This window comes from Clupea harengus, chromosome 8 (genome assembly GCF_900700415.2).
Source record: "Clupea harengus chromosome 8, Ch_v2.0.2, whole genome shotgun sequence".
NCBI classification, from domain to species: domain Eukaryota; kingdom Metazoa; phylum Chordata; class Actinopteri; order Clupeiformes; family Clupeidae; genus Clupea; species Clupea harengus.
In genome coordinates, this window is record NC_045159.1 from 10,646,577 (window position 1) to 10,667,212 (window position 20,636).

At 42.4% G+C, this 20,636-nt stretch overlaps 1 protein-coding gene across 1 annotated transcript; it reads right to left on the minus strand.

Moving 5' to 3' along the window:
- Positions 1-10,957: 10,957 nt before the first annotated feature.
- LOC105901031 (probable G-protein coupled receptor 83) lies at positions 10,958-18,768 on the minus strand. The gene is made up of 4 exons (XM_031571317.1): positions 18,301-18,768; positions 18,080-18,205; positions 11,896-12,029; positions 10,958-11,648 (listed from the first exon to the last, which is right to left on the minus strand). The coding sequence occupies exons 1-4, from the start codon at positions 18,691-18,693 to the stop codon at positions 10,958-10,960; spliced, it is 1,344 nt and encodes a 447-aa protein (XP_031427177.1). The 5' UTR covers positions 18,694-18,768.
- Between the last annotated feature and the right edge of the window lie 1,868 nt (positions 18,769-20,636).

The window sequence follows — 20,636 nt, forward strand, 5'->3', positions numbered from 1 at the left end:
CCGGCCGTCGCTGACCCTGCAGAACCAGCCGCCGCAGATCAAGCCGCCGCTCTCCCTGCAGACCGAGCCGTCGCTCACCCTGCAGACCTGGCCGTCGCTGACCCTGCAGACCCGGCCGTCGCTGACCCTGCAGACCCAGCCGTCGCCGACCCGCACCCCGCAGCTGACCCGGACCCTGCTGCCACAGCTGCCAACCAAGATCCTCCAGCATCCGTTTCCGATGCAGGCCCAGCAGCACCCTCTGCCGAGACCGGTCCAGCAGCACCTTCTGATGGCGTCGCTGCTGAGGGCTCTGCTGTTCCAAGCGCCCCTGGCCGGAGTGCCCCTGTCCCGAGCGCCCCGGTCCCGAGCGCCCCTGTCCCAGGCGCCCCTGTCCCGAGCGTCCCAGGCGCCCCTGTCCCGAGCGTCCCAGGCGCCCCTGTCCCCAGCGTTCCAGGCGCCCCTGTCCCGAGCGTCCCAGGCTCCCCTGTCCCGAGCGTCCCAGGCTCCCCTGTCCCGAGCGTCCCAGGCTCCCCTGTCCCGAGCGTCCCAGGCGCCCCTGTCCCGAGCGTCCCAGGCGCCCCTGTCCCGAGCGTCCCAGGCTCCCCTGTCCCGAGCGTCCCAGGCTCCCCTGTCCCGAGCGTCCCAGGCTCCCCTGTCCCGAGCGTCCCAGGCGCCCCTGTCCCGAGCGTCTCAGGCGCCCCGGTCCCGAGCGTCCCAGGCTCCCCTGTCCCGAGCATCTCCGGCGTTCCTGTCCAAGGTGTCCTTGCGCCGGTTCCAGGCGTCCATGCGCCGGCCCCAGGCGCTCCGGACCCTGTCTCCAGTGTTCCTGGGTTCCCTGTCCCAGCTGCAGCAGACCCAGGGTTCGGTGCCGCCAGCCCTAATGATCCAGCGAGTCCAGGTGCCACGTCTACCCTAGCCACTGGCCCTGCAACCCCAAACACCAATCGATATCGCTGGCATCTATTTGTTGTTAGGGTTGTTGTTGTGTTTATTGTTGGTCTGTTTGGCCGGTCGCCAAAGACTCTGCCCCTGTTTGGCCACCCACCCGGCCGGTCGCCAAAGACTCTGCCCCTGTTTGGCCACCCACCCGGCCGGTCGCCAAAGACTCTGCCCCTGTTTGGCCACCCACCCGGCCGGTCGCCAAAGACTCTGCCCCTGTTTGGCCATCCACCCGGTCGGTCGTCAAAGACTCTACCTCTGTTTGGCCATCCACCCGGTCGGCCGCCAAAGACTCTGCCCCTGTTTGGCCACCCACACGGCCAGCCACCAGACATTCTGCCCTTGCTTGGCCGTCCACCCGGTCAGCCACCAGACCCTTCTTTCCAGCCTTCTGTCTGGGCCGGCCTGCCCGCCTGCCTTGCTCTGGACCCCCTCCACCCACCCTAGGTGGATTTGATCTGTTTGTTTGTGTGTTTTTGGGCTGTCTGGTCCGGTCTGCCCGCCTGCCTTGCTCTGGACCCCCTCCACCCACCCTAGGTGGATTTGATCTGTTTGAGTGTTTTTGGGCTGTCTGGTCCGGTCTGCCCGCCTGCCTTGCTCTGGACCCCCTCCACCCACCCTAGGTGGATTTGATCTGTTTGTTTGTGTGTTTTTGGGCTGTCTGGTCCGGTCTGCCCGCCTGCCTTGCTCTGGACCCCCTCCACCCACCCTAGGTGGATTTGTTCTGTTTGTGTTTAGGGCCGTCTGGAATCCGGCCTTTAGAGGGGGGGTACTGTAAGGTCTGTGTTCTGTCCATGTCTAATTTCTGTGTTTGTCTCCCTTGTGTGGTCGCATGTTTGTTCCCGTGTCTAGTCCTCGTGCTTCCTTGTTCCCGCCATGTGCTTTCCCTGTGTTTGTTTGTCTGTGCCATGTGCCCTCTTGTTGTTGTCCGTGTCTCCACCCCTCACCTGTTCCCAATCTCCCGGGTTGTGTGTGTCATTGGGTTCACCTGTGTCCTGTTAATTCCCCTTGTTTAGTCCACCTGTGTCCTTGTCTGCCCCGCCTTGATTGTTATCACCTGTCCCTCGTTATCTGTTGCCTGTGTGTATATATAGTCCTTGTTTTCTTGTTCCTCGTTGTGTCGTCGTAAGTTTGTGTTTGATGGTATGTGCCTTGTGTTTCCACTGCTCCTTGTGTATTCCTAGCGTTTAGCGCGTCTGCCTTGTTCAAGTGATTACTCGTGCTTCTGACCTCTGCCTGCCCTACTACTATTCTCCTGCCTATTCCCTGTTTGGATTTGTTTGCCTATTCTTGGACTGCCTACCCGTGTACCGAACCCTGCTAGTAAACGTTTATTCTTCTAAATCTACCCCTGTGCTGAGTCGTGCGATTGAGTCCTGCACAACACCCACCATTCGTAACAAGCTTGGTGTAAGAAGAGGGCCATCAAATCAACCATTGATGCAGCAGAGAGAGCCACTAAGTGGCTCTGGCTGAAAAGGGAGGCCCAGTGGTCAAATGCTGCTGGGATGCAAGCCGGGGACTGATCACCCCTGGCTGGGTCGCCTGGGGGAGAGTGTCTGATGTTCGAATAGACCCGAAACACCCAATGACCCCAGGATACATCACTGATGATGCATCCCAGCGCTTCCGCAGGAAGTATTCTACAAGACAAGTTACCTACAGTGTATTCAGTAAGTAGGAGTGCAATTCATGAGGTACGGCATATACAGTGCAATCAGAAAGTATTCAGACCCCTTCACTTTTTTTCACATTTTGTTATGTTGCAGCCTTATGCTAAAATCATTTAAATAATGTTTTCCCCCCCATCAAACTACACACAATGACAAAGTGAAAAGTATTTAAATTAAATTTGCAAATGTATTAAAAAGGAAAAAAAACCCTGAAAGATCACATTTAGTATTCACACCCTTTGCTGTGACACTTGAAATCTAGCTCAAGTGCCTCCCATTTCTCTTGATCATATTTGAGATGTGATCCACCTTGATTGGAGTCCATCTGTGGTAAAATCAATTGATTAGGCATCATTTGGAAAGGCACACAGCTGTCTATATAAGGTCTCACAGCTGGCAGTGCATATCAGAGCAAAAAAACAAGCCTTGAAGAAGGAACTGCCTGCAGAGCTCAGAGACAGGATTGTGTCACGGCACAGACCTAGGTTATACAAAAATGTAAAATAAATATGAAAAGCATTCTGCTGCATTGAAGGTTCTCAAGAGCACAGTGGCCTTCATAATTCCACAATGGAAGAAGTCTGAAAAAAAAACAGGAGTCTTTTTAGAGCTGACCACCTGTCCAAACTGAGCAATCAAGGGAGGAAGGAACAAATCAACACAGCCTTTCCGTGCGTGGCAAGACTGATGCTGGAGAGGGCCTCATCCCTCTGAGTGGTCCGTCAGGTGCCAGACCATCTTAGTCATGTTGGTATTGTTACACACACACACACACACACACACACACACATACGCACACACCTTAGTTACTGTCCTACTTTCTGGAATTGTATGTATATATGTACGAGCTGGGAGAGTAGCTGGTGTGCAACACTTGATAATATATCTTGTGCTAAATCTTAGCATTTTGTGCAATTTATATGTATACAAGAACAACAATTTGATACAGTTTCTCAAATGTGTGCCCATGCCATTACCCCAAACCCGTTGACTGCCATCTTCAGTGTTATGCCAGAGGATATACCAATTTCAAATAGTCAATCACAGGCTATTGCCTTTGCATTTCTCTTAGCCCGTAGATGCATCCTCCTCAAGTGGAAGGACAGACTCCCACCTTCACATGGCCAGTGGGTAAAGGATGTTATGGCACACCTTAAACTAGAGGAGCTGAGGTTCCGCATTGGAGGCTCTTGTAGGAAATACCACAAGGTTTGGCAGCCATTTTTAAACTACTTCAATAACTGCTCTTCGGACAGTCTCATGAGTTAAAGCCTTACACCACCCTACCCCCCCCCCCTACCTGCTTGCTGTCTTGTCTGGTTTTATTATTTAATGTATTTATTTATTTTATTACATTTTATTTTGTATATTTTATTAGAGTTGATTTTGTAGATTTCTATGTCAATTACATCAGTATGAATTATCACATGACCAGCTTTAATGTAAAATTGTCAGTTATTATTGTGTCATTGTATACATTTATGTGAAATCCAATAAAAATAATTGAATATATATACATGAACAACAATAGGTATACATTGTATAACTGTACTTTTGTTCATTGTATATTTAGTTTTGAAAAATATGCATGTATATATCAAATGTAGAATTATTAGTTGAAGGCAATAATTTGTTTGAAAACAATACTAAATGTAGAATTCAAACAATATTTTAATATATAGAATTGTGAATTTAATCTCTTTAATTCAATTTAATTAATGAAAAGGGAGTTTTCATGAATACAGAGAAAAAAACAAGCATGTCAACATACTCAGTCTTGCTGAGGTAAATCTGTAAAAAGTTCATGATGCTAAGAGAGCACCTTCAGCTTTGTGAAAGGCCCCTGTTTCTTAAGCACCAGACTTCCTGTCTTAGTGCTGGTCAATGAGATTTGTATTCTGTGTCAGGATGTCTGGAGAAGGAAACATGTGAAGGACACAACAGGTTGATGGAGCGTGAGGAGCAGAGATTTGATGCAGGCGAGGAGACTGAAGTGTATGAGGCATACGAGTTAAGATGAGAAGAGAGTTCTCTATCATAAAATGGGGATATCTCTCCTCCCTGTTCAGTACTTCACAGAATGCTGAAAGGAATCAATGAAATCCGTTTGATGAAAAGGCATAGAGAGAGAGAGGGTCGGAGTTTCAGTTTCAGACATAGTTTCAGCTTTTATAATGTCACATTTGTATCATTTACTATAGCAGTATCTCTTTGTTATTGTGTAGACATTGTTTAAGTGCCGTTGCATAAATGCATAAATGATTTTTTTATGATGCATAATTAATAATTGATTCTTAACATGATTAAATCATTTCTTGTAGTTTAAAATGTAAATATGATGTGATTTGGTTTGAAATTATTGGTTTACAGTTAAGTTACAGTGTGTCAATGCATTGAACAGAAGAATTCAGAGTTGATTATTGTTCCCATGGTTACCTGTGAGCAGATCTCACAAGGCTCTGCTACATTGTGTCTAAATTCAAAGGACTTTCTAAAGAATATTGAAGGACAAATAGTATTTATGTCTTGTAACTTACTGTATAATCTGTTTATGCGTAGTCTTCTCCACTACTTCCTTTATAAATATAGTTCTTATATAAATACAGTTTTATAGCGTGACTATATTAGGGCTTCACAAGTATATTCAGCTTGATACTATAAATCAAATGATTCACAGGGCCAAAAGTCTCTTTACTTCCCATTTCTGTGATTCAGAGGGAGTGTAAGAGATTTAGGGCCTCATTTACTAACATTGCGACCGCAGCTTAATCTGCGCCTTTGCCAAACCACAAATAACGCACGGTATTTTGCATCCTATTTATCAAACAAGAACCCTCGTCGCGTCATCTGCGCCTAACACCGCCCATTAGCGTTATTTAGCGCTCCGCGAAAATAGGGAAGAAAGAGCCTGCATGTTCCACCGTGGATGATGAGCTAAAATTAGAATTAGAGCTTTTGGTTCACGAGGTTACAGCAAACTAACCCAGGTAAATATAGAAACTCATAAATATTTCTCCGTTTAGCCCTTCCGTCCACATTAAAAGTTGTGATCACTTTGAATTCAAGACTGTCTTTTATTGGTGAGCTGATTTGGGGAAATTAAACTTTTCAGCGAACATTGAGTTTATTGCTAAGGTTACCCCTCAGGGTGCCTGTGCAGCCTCATATTAACGAGTTTATGTTCACAAGAAAGTTCATATTCACACATATTAACATGAGTTAATCACACACAGGCAAACTGTTAAGATGGGTCTCTAAACTAGAGATAGCTAGGATAGTTAATATCCAGGTTAACCGCTCCATAGCATCCTGTTAAATAGTCTGGTAGGATAACACGACACCCCTTACTTTAAAACGCCGTATACCAACACTGAAAACCATTCTTTTCAAAAACGCTGCCCTAGGCAGATACATTTGAAAACTGTAGTTGTAGGTTGCCATGGCACTGGGGGTAGCTTGCGCTTGAGAGACTATAACGTCAAAATAAACATGGAAGGTGAAATGAATATGCTGCTCTGTCTCTACAATTTACTTACCGGTAGTTTAGTTAGTGTACTTCGAGTACAAGTACTTTTCCTGAATAGATACGCGTTACTCCTACGCAGAAGGTGTGCACTGTACTCGATGTGCTTGAACTATGAAATACCGTTTAAACCATACAATGAACGGCGATTCTGGGTAAGACGTGGCCGAACTTTTCCCGAACAGCTAGCTGGTGGGACAGTTTGTAATTCTATTTGTTTGTATGCCTATATTAAATGATATATCAAATATAAACATTTTTCAAATTTCTCGCAGGTACATAGTTTTCATTTAGCAGTTGATATGTCATGCTAAAACACCTCTTGTTTCGTTACTAATACATAATTAGGCGCACTTTACGCATCTCCTCCCATCTCTTTTGCGACGAACACCCACTATCCCACACCCACTTCCTAGCAGCGGTAATCTGCGCTTTTACTCAGGTGCGCCTCCTTTGGAAATAGGGTTTTATGTCTTTACCCGCTATTTTACGCCTGAAATGGGCGCAATCCTGTTAGTAAATGAGGCCCTTAGTGTGCTCTGCACCTGAAGGACTGAGGACTACACTGACCATGAAGAAGCACATGAGAACAAGAGAGACTCAGGGGTGCCTCTTAGGGCAGCAGGAATCAGTCTTCACTGGAAAGGCATGATGAATGGTCTGCACTGGAGGTCTGCACTTGCATCTGATTGGAGTTAGAAGTCAGGTCAGTTCATGGGCAGGCAGAGAACAGGACTGCTCAAGAAGGTCCCAACCTCATTACATTTCCATCGCATTGCTTATTTATTTATTTATTGAGTAGATTTGTTTGTACAACTTGACTACGTTTTAACCTTAGGCATGCTCTCTGGCAGTTGACATGTTGTTTTGCCTACTGAGAGAACATTTATGGAAAAATGTTTTCGAAACATTTCTCCCCAAGGACCAAGGTAAACAAAATAAATCCACAAAATGTAAAGAGCTGTGGTGGAGGATAATCTAGTGGACAGTCTGAGCTCACACAATAATGCAGCGACCGCAGAAAACATAGCTGGTAAGATTAAAGGCACGATGTTCCAATGGCTTGGGGTGAAAGGCACACACAGGCTTTGTTTAGTTATCTCCGGAAGCAACAATAATGCATTTACATTTACATTTACATTTACATTTACATTATAATGCCATTCAGATCTAAAAGCACTTAGTTTGAAGGCAAAATGCATCGAAGTTCTATTTACAGCAATAACATAACATAAACATTTAATAATAATATTACAGCATCATTTTTTACCACAACCACTACTCAACATGAATCAACAATAGCAAATCGATATTAATCATAGAATATATTAATTGTAGAATATTATTAATAATATACAATTTATTGAATCTGTCTAACATTTCAGTCTGAATCAACATGAATCAACATGAATCAACAATAGCAAATCGATATTAATCATAGAATATATTAATTGTAGAATATTATTAATAATATACAATTTATTGAATCTGTCTAACATTTCAGTCTGAATCTCCCTTTTGGGATCTTGTTCTTAAACCCAAAGGACAACACAGGACAGTTATTTTGGTCTTGAATTTATTCAAACCTGTTTATTAAATCGTTGCAGAGGACAAAGTACACTATTCAAACACATTGACTGGATCCATTGTACAAACACGCCACTGCCACTTACAGTCTGTCACGATTTGACAAGAATAAAATAGGACAGCTTTTAATGACACTTAAAAGGATAAAAAAAGCACAAGACTGGAGACTGAATTGTGGCCACATTATAATATTCTCTTAAGATATTTAGAGCAAAAGCTGTATCACAATTAAACAGAGCAAAATGGTAAAAATGTATTCAAATTCACTATGTAATTCCAGGACTCCTTGTACAGAACAGATTAACTGATATTAAAAATAAAAGTAGAACTCAGTAGAAAATTGCATTGGTATCTGGATATTTTCTTGCTCTGTGTTCAGTGTTCAATAAGATAGCAACATTTAAAAAAAATATGTGTTAAGCCTGTTTTCCTGAGGAATGTAATCAACCCTGTAAAGGACAAACAGTAACTAAACTAAAGATTTTCAAACTGTAGAACATTTTTGCTACATTAAACCCTAATCCATAGATCACTTGTATGGGAAGCTTCTCCTACTTTGTATGTATATTATGCTTATTCCCTGTATGACAAAGACCTTGTATGGCATTACATCTCATTCTGGTATTCTGTGCTTTGTATTCTGTATTCTGCGCCCATTGTGAGGCTTTTTCCTTCTACTTTGCTCTCAATAGCAAACTCTGAAGGAAACCCATAAATCCGGATTCCCAGTTAATAACACATAGATTCCATACTTCAATCCCCTACTTGCAGGATTTGATAATGGTGTATGTGGAGCATTCTTTGTCCAACGACTGTTCCTACGGAGCACTTTCAGGTTTGTCACAATTGAAAGACGTGAGATTCTAGAAATGTTGTATGTGGAATGAATGGAATCTTTTCTGTCACAGCCACTCCTGCATACAAATCAGATATCACTCTGTATGTGTATCTGACATGGACACTGCCCTTTCATATGGCTGAGCTCCCATAAGATTGAGGCCATTGAAGGCTTCACTTAACAATGAAGCTGAATGCAAACTGAAACATGCAGCAGGTAGCCAGTGCTGACGCAAATTTAGGGAAAAATCTATAGAACCACAATTTCTTATCTTAACCCTGTTTCCAAAGGTTAGCACATCTTCATGCATTAGTCACACTATAGATGTTCTTACACCTCCTCCCTCTCCATAATGAACCACAATTTGTGCCATAACATTATCTATATATATATCATAGGTATTTCAAGCTGAGAATACATCTCCATCATAATATTCCCCGAGCTGCAAACACGTACAGAGAGCAGGCTAGTTTACAATACCCATACAGTTGCGCACTGCTGTTTTAATTTATTATTTTTCTGCCACATTATCATAACAATAGTGATGAAGTTGTCAAGCAAAGCAGACTTTTTCAAGAGAGAATGATGTTGGTGTATTTACAAATGCATGAGGAGGGAAAAACCAGAGCAGCAAGACACAGAGCACACTGGGGACACTGGCGAGGCATAACGGACAGTGTTTGGAGACTGGCAAGGGATAACGGACAGTGTTTGGGTAGCAGAAATGAAGTCACATTTGAGGTGTGAATGTGTTCCTGCTACCCGAATGCTGTGAGGTCCATTTTCAGCTTATACCACGGTTGCCACACTTGTGAAATCACTGTGGTCACTTAGCTCAAATGTAGCATAATGGTATAACCTATTTTAGACATATGTAACATATTGCTACTCTCTGTTGTTCTTGCTGAGTACTTCCATCGCTCCACTAATTTACAACTCTGACACAAGGCAACATTTAAACTTCACATTGAACTTGGTGAATTGTTATGCAAGTGCAATGCGGTCAAAACACTGGAACTACTTCAGAGGTGTGAAAATGTAATTGACGTTCTAAAGAACGCGTCACAATAGGAAGTTCCACCAAGCTGAGGTAATGAGGCATTGTGATGCGGTCTGCCAATGACCAATAGGGGTGGTCTTTTTAGGTTCACTTTTCTGGAAAGGTCAGTTTAACCACTGTGGCGTGGCTGTCAGTGAGACCAGGCCATGTTAATGTGCACATGACCTTAAGGGTTTTAAGTACTCGAGGCAAACTTCACACAGGTGCCTATTTTGTGTTGACATTTGATCGTGTTGAGGAGAGGACACAGAGGGAAGGTAAGAGAATGGCAAGATAAAGAGATGAAAGAAAGAGTAAAAAAAGAAAGAAGGTCAGAAAGCAAGTATGCAACAAATACAAAAATAAAGAGGCTAACATAAGGCAAAAGTAGAAAAAAAAACAAAGTGAACAAAGCAATAAAGAAGGACAGAAGCAGAGAGATAGAGGTTCTTGTTTGCCAGTGAGCCGACCTTGGGAGCTTGTTCATGAAGCTTCGGGAGGCAACATATAGCTGGGAACAACATTGAACTAAACATCCGCCAGTCTCCACTAACAGATGTCCTCTGCAGGCTGGGCATGAACAAGACTGTGAACGCTATCACCGGCATGGATTTAGTGGATCATGAGATCCCAATAAAGAAATAATCATTGGATGTCAACACAGACAGAACACTGTGTACAAAGCATGATTTGTGTCCTTCAGTGAGTCATGCTGACAGAGTCTGTGTGGTACAATGTTAGCTTATAATAGAGCTGGCCTTTTCATTATGCTTGTCATATTACCCTGTCAGTAGTGATTCAAGACATCCGCGTTTGTCAGGATTGTAGGTTTCGGTTTGTCCAGCTGAGGTATCAGTTGTCTCCATGTCAACGGTTTTTCTTTCAAGTACCTGTTGAGAGTCGTCATCGTTCGTTTAATTTTTTGTCTTTCACAATTCAGACTGGGATGTCTGCATCCTCCAACCACTTAATAGTAGCGGGTTGAGAGTGATAAGTTATAATAAAAATGCTTTTCGGATTCAGTTTAGTTTGGCTCAATTGTGGTAATTGAGCATATTCTTTTGATTTCTAGAGGGAAGTGTTGAATATTGGGGAACTGTGTTCAATGAGACAATACATACAGTATTTACACAAGTATCTGTCTTAAGCAAAACCATATTCATTCTTTTGCACTCGGCGACCAAAATGAGGAGCTGAACTGATCCTATTCAGGTGAAGATCACACTCACTGACATGATCACCCACCCTCAAGCAATGTTTTTACTGACAGGTCTGATTCACCCGAGTGCCATCAGCCTCACAGGTGCCGTTGGAATGCCAACAAAGTTGTTCCCAGCTCACATCTGAGCACAACTTCCGCTCTGCACGAAGCACAGTCAGCTGACCACCATGATTGGCTCCACCGTGAGAATGTCTGTCCCGCCCACCGTCCCTGAAAGAGATGATGACTGGGGGGCAGAACTCTTAATGCTCCGATGGGCGGGGCAGGCCACTTCCACCTCCCTCTCGGGCCAGGCGGTGCGGTGACGATCCTCCTTCCGGCTCTGCTCCTGCTGCTGCGCCTGCGGTATCACAGCGGCGGTGGCGGCTGTGGCAGCGGTGGCGGCAGCCCCCTTCCTCCAGGGAAACACGCCCAGCAGCCGTTTGAGCTCAGCCCGGAAGCTGTGGTTGAGCCAGCAGTAGATGAAGGGGTTGTAGCAGGTGCTGCTCATGGCCAGCCAGTGGAAGGAGAAGTAGAGGACGTTGTTGGACGGGATGGAGTGGCTGGAGAGCAGCAACACGTAGCAGTTGAGAGGGAACCAGCACACGGCGAACACCACCACCACCGCCATCAGCATCTTGATGGTGCGCTTGCGCTTGCGCCGCTGCAGGAAATACTGCTCGCTTGTCACGTCACCGATGGCATTGGGATGCCACAGGCGCCGTGCCACACCCAGGTAGGCCCCACTGATGATGAGGAGGGGCAGGACGTAGAGCAGGACAAAGGTGGCCAGGTCCAGATACTGCCAGAAGATGTCAGAAGGTTCCGGAAAATCAGGCACACAGAGGCAGCGGACGATGTCTTTGCTGAAAATGGCAATTTGAGAGAAGAGAAAGAAGGCAGGAGAAATAAAGGAGACCACAATGTGTGGGAGAAAGAGAGAACAAGGTCAATGAGTTCTGTGTAAACTAGCATGAATCAAGGATATTTCTGGCATTGCACAAAGCCTAATACTGAAAGCACATAATCATGGTAAGGAGATGTGTGCTTACCTGTATACAAACGATCCTAATACTGAAAGCACATAAGCATGGTAAGGAGAGGTGTGCTTACCTGTATACAAATGTAAAAAGCTTCTGATAAATGGCATGTGGTAAAGAGAAGGTTCCACCCAGCAGCCATATTGCTGCAATATAGATGAAGCCACGGAAAGTTGAAATCCGTGGCCTTAGAGGGTGCAGAATCACCTTCAGCCATAGAATGACAAAAGTGAATTAGTTAGAATTATCTTAGAATTTACCTTGAATTTGTATTAAAATAAAAAAACTTAAATACAGGCCTATTGTACATCTATAGCCTAGTATATACCTACAGTATATGGATAAGGTGATTAGAATTGGAGCTTTAACATATATGGCAGATTTTGTGGGACACCCAGTTTCAGCACCACTGACGTTGACTTAGGCTACATCTTTCGCAATGGGCCAAATTTACAAATGGTGTTTTTCTTTTGGGTAAGATGTGTCTAACTTGGCAAATCGCAAGATTGTCAGGCATTCAAAATGAGTCACCAAATTATGATGGATAATTATCAAAGAGGCATTTCATTGTTAGTCACCTGTGATTATATGACAATGAAAAACTTTTTTAATGGGTGTCCAATGCATTTGTCTGAGCAGTTGGCAAAATGGATGCCTTGCAAATACTCGACCTTCCTCAAGGGGAGATAGAAGAACATTTCCGCCTCAAAAAGGGATTCGGAATAGGAACATAGGCGTAATTTACGATGGGGACATGTTCCCACCAGTTTTCACAGATTTCAAACCGCTCAGTGCAGACTTGTGTGAACAGGTGCAACAGGTGATTCATTTCAACACTTGATCATTGTGTGATTAGCCAAGTTAGATGAAGACAACTAAGGGGGTAATGATCATCATTCGTAAATTGCACACACTATCGCTGTTTAGCTGTGCGCATACAAGCTATGTCTTTAAGGCTTAGATGATCACCAGAAAAATGCAGGCTGAACACCCTTTTTGGCCCAAAATGTTTGACTACACAAATTAAATGTGACAGAATTTGCTCATCTAATCTCTTCTCAAAGGAAGTAAGTGATTAAAATATTTAGTGTGTGAAAATAAGAAAATCGAGCATTACATTGTTTGTCATGAACAGGGTAAATCGATTTCTTGACTCACACATAGAACAGATCTCAAAGATCATTTTTTCATCTACGCAATATTGCCTAAATCAGAAAAGTCCTATCCCTCCAACATGCAAAAAAACTAATCCGCGCTTTCATTATGTCTCGACTAGATTACTGCAATGCTGTCCTGTCCTGTCCTGTCCTGTTCTGTCCTCCAGTTTATACAGAACGCTGCTTCTCGCACACTCACTAGAACTAAAAGAAATTAACATATCTCACCTGTACTTGCCTTTCTGCACTGGCTCCCTGTCAAAAGTAGAATTGATGTCAAACTACTTCTAAAATACAAAGCCCTAAACGGCTTAGCTCCAAATTACCTCAAGGAATTAGTTGTCCCCTATTGCCCACCAAGATCACCTTGTTCACGGAGTGCAGGTCTCCTTGTAATTCCAAGAATATCAAGAAGCACAATAGGAGCACATGTTGTACTGTGAAGGAGGGTCTTTGCGGATCCCGGGTACAGCATCTGTTGTGTATCCTGCCACCCTTACTATCCTAAGTAAAATCTGCATGCACCATGGCAGTCAACCATAACTAAACATCAAACTCAAACATCAAACATAACTCATCAAAACTAAGCAGAAACAAAATTTCCATTCACCTCGCCAGGCAGCTTGTCCCTCTCCTTCTATATCATATTGTTAATGCTAATACCGATACTGATAAAGTGGCCATATTACCTACTGTTTACCCAAATGTATCTGTTTATCAAATTGATCTCTACTAACCAAATGTTCTCTCTCTTACAGCGTGGCCTGCTCGCAAATGCTGATGGATGGGGAAACAGTGTTCCTCATCACCATATCCATTACATTTACATATACATTTAGTCATTTAGCAGACGCTTTTGTCCAAAGCGACGTACAAGGGAGAGAACAGTCAAGCTATGAGCAATAGAGACCTAGTGTAACAATAAATACTACTTTACATAAGAAATAGAAAAAAGAAATAGGAAAAAGAAGTGCAGGAATGTAACTGCTGTAAGTGCAAGTTAAGTACTAGTCGAAGTGCAAGTTAGGAAGGGAGGTGCTCTCTGAAGAGTTGGGTCTTCAAGAGCTTCTTAAAGGTAGAGAGGGATGCCCCTGCTCTGGTAGTGCTAGGCAGTTCGTTCCACCAACGTGGAACTACAAATGAGAATAGTCTGGATTGCCGTACTTGCACAGACGGCAGTGCTAAACGACGTTAAGTACATATACATGTATTGGCAGCTGAACTCTACCTACTCACTTTGTCTCTTTCTTCCCCCTCCTAGTCTAGACTGTTTTTACTGTTGGATGCTGCTGTAGTCTTTCTACCCGATCTACTTATAGAAACCCTTGGCCTAAACCTACCCACCCCTACCACACTGTCATACACTTATTCTACCCCATACTCTGTGCTAGCATTTTCCTGCAATGTAAATAAATGCCACCATCGACATAGTTTCCTGTTCCATTAAACTTCTTACCCTTGTAATAGTAACATTATGAGCACATTGATTCATGATTTGTCAAAAAAACAGAGGGGGGGGATGTTTTTTTTTTTATCATGAAAAAACAAGCAATAAATAGGCCTAACAAATCGCACCCTGCATGTATATGTTATATTTGTATGTATTGTGTACATTTACCACATGTATGCTGTGTACATTTACCACATGTATGCTTGCATGCTCATTATGATATGTGTATAAATTAGTCTGCCATGTCCCTGATTGTTTCCCCTCTTCTTCTGCCACAAGACCCCCCCCCCCCCTTCTTTTTCTGTCCCCAAGGTTCTGCTTAAGGGAGTTTTTCCTTGCCCCTGTCGTCATTGGGCCTCATTCTCGAACGCAGTTAAGAAGAATTTAAGAGGAATTTAAGAGGAATTTCTTCTGAATTGGATTTAGGACAACATTTGGCATTCATGAAAGTTTTCTCATCTGGGATTTGCTCTGAACTTCAGAAGACTTTCCGAACTCGAAATAGCAGTCGTAACTCGGCCAGAGTTTTCTCAAATGCGATTCCTTAAAAAACCACAAGATGGCCCCGTGGGCCCCGTGGGCCATCTTGTGGTTTTTTGAGGAATCGCATTTAAGAAAACTCTCCGTGTTAATAAATTTGTGAGAAATCGTTGGTGATTGCGTTCACATCAACTCTACAGATCCTCGGATTAAAGTATCATTAACAATTACGTTTCACATGTAGGCCTATAGTCATGATTCTACGAGGCACCGTGATGTCATAAAATAAATAAAAGCACTACACCGGAATGCTGCGCTCGTCTAGTGAGCGTCGTTTGGCACTGCCGTCTGTGCAAGTACGGCAATCCAGAATTTTCAAGTAGTTCCACGTTGGTGGAACGAACTGCCTAGCACTACCAGAGCAGGCGCGTCCCATTCTACCTTTAAGAAGCTTTTGCAGACCCAACTCTTCAGAGAGCACCTCCCTTCCTAACTGGCACTTCGACTAGTGCTTAACTTGCACTTATAGCAGTTACATTCCTGCACTTCGTTTTTATTTCCTATTTCGTTTTTCTATTTCTTATGTAAAGTAGTATTTATTGTTACACTAGGTCTCTATTGCTCGTAGCTTGACTGTTCTATCCCTTGTACGTCGCTTTGGACAAAAATGTCTGCTAAATGACTAAATGTAATGTACACGAACACTGCTGTTGCTTTCGTGTAGATTCGGTCGATTCCGACTGCACACGTCACTACGGTCGCGTGCCCTTATAAGGAGCTGGCAGGGCGTGTATGTATGCAAATTCAGGAGCACGAGAACGCGCTTTCAATTTAAGAAAACTCTTCCGGGGGAGCACAGCCCAGAAAACTTCTGCTGCGTAGGACCACATTTTCAAGCGTGCATGAATTTGGCGGATGTCTTTTGCTTACGTTGTTTTTCCGAAGCCCGTAAGAAACATTTCAGAAGAAACTTCAGAAAATGTTCGAGAATGAGGGCCATTGTGTTTGCTCTAAGGCGGTTCAGGCACTGTGCTCTGTAAAGCACCTTGAGACAACTGTATTGTTATGGCGCTATATATATACAATTTATTTGAATAAAGCATTATTTAGTTATCGTGAGAGGTCTTGAGGACCAAACCTGCCATATTTACAAATGAATGAATGAATAAATAAATGTCCACATCCATGCATTTAGACAGAAGTAAATTAATACATGTATTAATTAATGCACAATTGTCAATCAATAGTTACTTATAATTTACATTTATGTATGTATTTATTTCTGTATTCATTTATTTATTCATTCATTCATTCATTCATTCATCCATTCATTTATTCATTTATTCATTCATTCATTCATTTATTCATTCATTTATTTCTGTATTCATTCATTTATTTCTGTATTCATTCATTCATTCATTCATTCATTTATTTATTTATTCATTCAAAAATAGGTAGGCGGTATTTGACACACCATTGGCTAATCGTTTTCAACGTGTTGTATTCTGCTGTCATGGAAAAAGGGCAATTGCCAGTGACTTGGCCAGGCTGGCCGATCTCGTTGAAAACGAAAATGTATATCCAATCATACCTTAGCAACCGCTACTGAGAGAAGAAGGTGCGACAACTTTGAGGTCTGAGCAGCATGGTGAAACAGTGTGCCTACGGGACTTGTAGATCTGACACAAGGTACCCTGAGAGATTAGAGGGACACGTCGTTTTTTTCGCTTTTCCAAAGCCCAAAACACAGGAGGCAAGGTGCCAGCTGTGGATTAAACAGTGTGGCAGACCCCACTCCCTACTCAATATATCGCAAAATACACATATGTCTGCTCCAAAATAAATTAAGCTGCTTGCAGTTAGCTATCTATCTATCTGGTGAACTGCGCTATCGCTAGGTATGATGACTAACTATCTAGTTGAGAGAACATGCCCAAACAGTTATGGTTCATGGCAACTAGTATTATTACCATCAGAAGTACATAACTAGTCTCTCCAACAAATGTGTTAATGTTAAAATCAAAATGTTAATGTTACCGTCAAAATGCTAATGTTACAGTCTGTAAAATTGCGTGCTGAGCTATCCTAGCTAGCGATAGCAAACGCCAGCTAGTTGCCAGGAGCTTAACATACTGTATCAATGTTGAACAAAACGTCCCAAAACGCCATTATGAACTTTTTTTTAAATCTTTGTAGCATTTTGTGAATGGGCAACCTACTCCTGAGTATTCCAAGGTATGCATAAGGCACAACCTGAGAACAATAACCTGGCGATCTGATACAAAGCCATAGCATTACATCACGATCATAATTTTACAAGCAAGTTATCGCTACAATGACTGTGAAATACTTTCAGCAACAGGCACACACATCCCTTGAACAATAACGTTACTAGCCGCTATCTTGCTCCACACTGCTACGTTACAGTACTGTTCTCTAGATTGTCACCAACCTAGCTAGCTAGATAGATACCTCTCCACAGTCTCTCGAGACTGAATAAATAACAATAATAAAGAATCTTTGTAGGTTATTAGCTAGCTTGAAATATTATATGCAGATCTTACGGAAAAATGCGAAAGCTAGATTGAATCTATGGCTCTGGATTGATTGCAAAATGTCTGAACGTCAGTTTCCACGCCTACTGGCCTCCTCTCATTATCATATTGGGAACAATGAATGAATGAATGAATGAATGAATGAATGAATAAATAAATAAATAATAAATACATACATAAATGTAAATTATAAGTAACAATTGATTGACAATTGTGTGTTAATTAATACATGAATTCATTTATTTCTGTCTAAATGCATGGATGTGGACATTTATTTATTTATTCATTCATTTATAAATATGGCAGGTTTGGTCCTCCATACCCTGTACCCCAAAGTTACAGAGAGCAATACCAGGTGCACCAGGTGTGCACCACCGAAATGATTTTGAAGCTGTTATTTTTAGGTAAAATTGTTACATAATGTTGCTTTAACGAATACATCATTAGATTAAGCTATTTCGACAGCACTGCTGTCAACGCATTGCTATGTTGTTCAGCAACATTTTTTCTCTTCTCTTTTTCTCTTAAGTTCAAAGTGTGCTTCATCAATGTCCACCTACTAAGAATGGTCAGCCCTGTGACCGTTATTAAATGAAACCGGCGGGTTATACATACCTGCCGTCTATCCAGAGCTATAGCCGTGAGGGTGAGAGTGGACACGTGCAAGGAGCAGTACTGCACAAAGCGACTGATGTGACACATACCCTTTCCAAATACCCAGGTGCTGATGACAAAACGAACCTGGAAGACGCAGGGGAGAGTTTACAAAGATAAACAAAACAGAGAGTGACTCAGATTCTATCAGTCCATCTATCCGTTAATTCTTTCATACTTACTAAGGTGAAGGGAGTGTTCAACAGGGTTATAAGGATGTCCGCTATGGCCAGGTTGGCGATGAACAAACTCGTGACTGAGCGCGTTTGTTTGTTCTTCATTACCACATGACAAACTAGTGTATTCCCGAAGAGCGATATAACAATAATAAAAGAATAGGCTATGATCAGTAAAACTTTCGTGATGGGATTTTGAGATTCGGCGCCGTGTTTTCGTTTGCCGAGCAAAGTCTGCCAGTCAGCCAGAGCATTTTCATCCAAAGTGTCATAGATCGACCTGTTTAACGAAAATCCAAGAATTCCGTCTCTCTCAGTTGCGTTCTGCGTTGAAGATTCCATCATTTCAAAATGATTGATGAAAAACACCAGAGATATCCAGATGCTCAGAATCCTCATACTGTCACTCTGCGCGGAGCCAAGTCCATGCCCCGGTTTTGCTGATAAGAGGCAGAGGTGCGGTTATCTGACAACGCAATAGGCTATCTACAAGAGCGCCCCGATTCTCAGTTGGCTATGCGCTTGACAGGCAGATTGTTGTTTCATTCCCATCTCCTCCACCCTCAGACGTGAGGAAACATGGTGAGATAGATGATGTTATCTGTTATGTAAACTAAGCAGGTGTTAAAAGTGTATTAAGTTATTAAGATTAGTATGTATAGGTATAAATAACACTTTACATTTTGTTATATAATGTTCCAAGTTTGTTTATAATGTTGCAAGTTTTGTGATGTGCAGAAAAACATCCCTATGTATATTGTGGATGTCATGACAAAGGAACAGATTTAAATAAATGTAATAAGACAAGATTTACACTGACCTCCCACAAATTACAAAGTGCTTTTTCCAGTTTTCCCAGTGCTACATCGAAAAGAAACTGTTATCAATGTAATACTCTTTTATACTCTTGAGACACTAATGCATGCCAGCAATGGATACAAACCTCACATGATGTTTCATTCAAAAAAGTATACACAGTGCAAAATACTCTGGCAGGCCGCAGGACTGAAATGAAGGATTGATGAGAGGGGTACAAGTTAGAATTAATATTGAGTTGTATTACACCGACAAACATAAGGACATGTTACAGAAGGAAATATCAGGCATAGCCTACCAAAACAATTCAGATTATTGAAATAACGCTGTGATTTGGAAGGAAGAAACTAAAATAAGCAGAAGCGAGGGAACAAGATACAGGGGAGTCATGCCACCTCTTCTGGGGAGTGGGCAGCATTTTACCATTTTTAAAAATACACACACAAAATATGCAAACGCTTACATGTAATTATTTAAAATGTTACAGTACTATTGTATACTCTTAACACAGTGAGAGAGAGAGAGAGATTATCTGCAGCAGAACTAGAGCAGCATAGAAGAAGTCACTGACTGCTCCCTATGCCAAAGCGAGAATCGTGAATGACAAGCGTACTGTGGAGTTATAAACTGATGAGTCGTGATGGCTGTCTGAGGGGATAATATGTATTCATGAAAAATCATCCCTTTCCAGTAATTGTAACGTTGTAACAAAAGGACATTTCAACTGCAATTTAATATCTTAAGAAAATTGTTGAATATTTTATTCATTTATTTATGATTTTTTTTGGTCAAATTATGTTGGGTGGGCATGTGCCCACCTTGACTCAATGGGTGTGACGCACTCCCAAAACCTGCAGAGATAGGTGTTAGAGGATTTGTATCTAAATCAACCACATCGCTTCTGTTGGATTTTGGTTTTCGATGGCGGTCACTCAAAGGAGCTATGAAGGAGTTGTTCGAGGCTTCTGAAAGAGCAAGAGGCACTCACAGACTACTTGGGGGCATGTGAATTAACCTGCATTCTAACCTGTATTACCTGAAGAAGACTGTCGTCGCAAAATGTTCTGGCATAGGTATAGCTGAAGAGGCCATACTTACAGCCACCATAATCAATGGATCATACAGTAAGTATGGCTGAAGACGGCATACCTAGAGCCACCAGCGAAAGGTAAATAAAAATGCATAGAACAGATGTCCAAAATGTTACATATCAGTTAAAAATAGTCTATGTTTCTGTTCATCTGTTTTTGGCACAAGTCTTTGAGAGTTTGTTCTGAGGAATGTGTTACATCAGTACACAACAACCTGTAAAACAACCTGCTTTAAATGGATCCTTTGTGAATCTGTCAATTCAAGATGAAGAATTACATATGGCATATGACATACATATGACATATGACAGGTGATTTGACACCATCAACCCACACAACTACAAAACACGGCAAATGAGGATGGATTCTTCCAACGATTTGTTGATTTGTTGATTTGTTCCAACCATTTTTAAAGCTTTTGGCATGCTAAGCTTT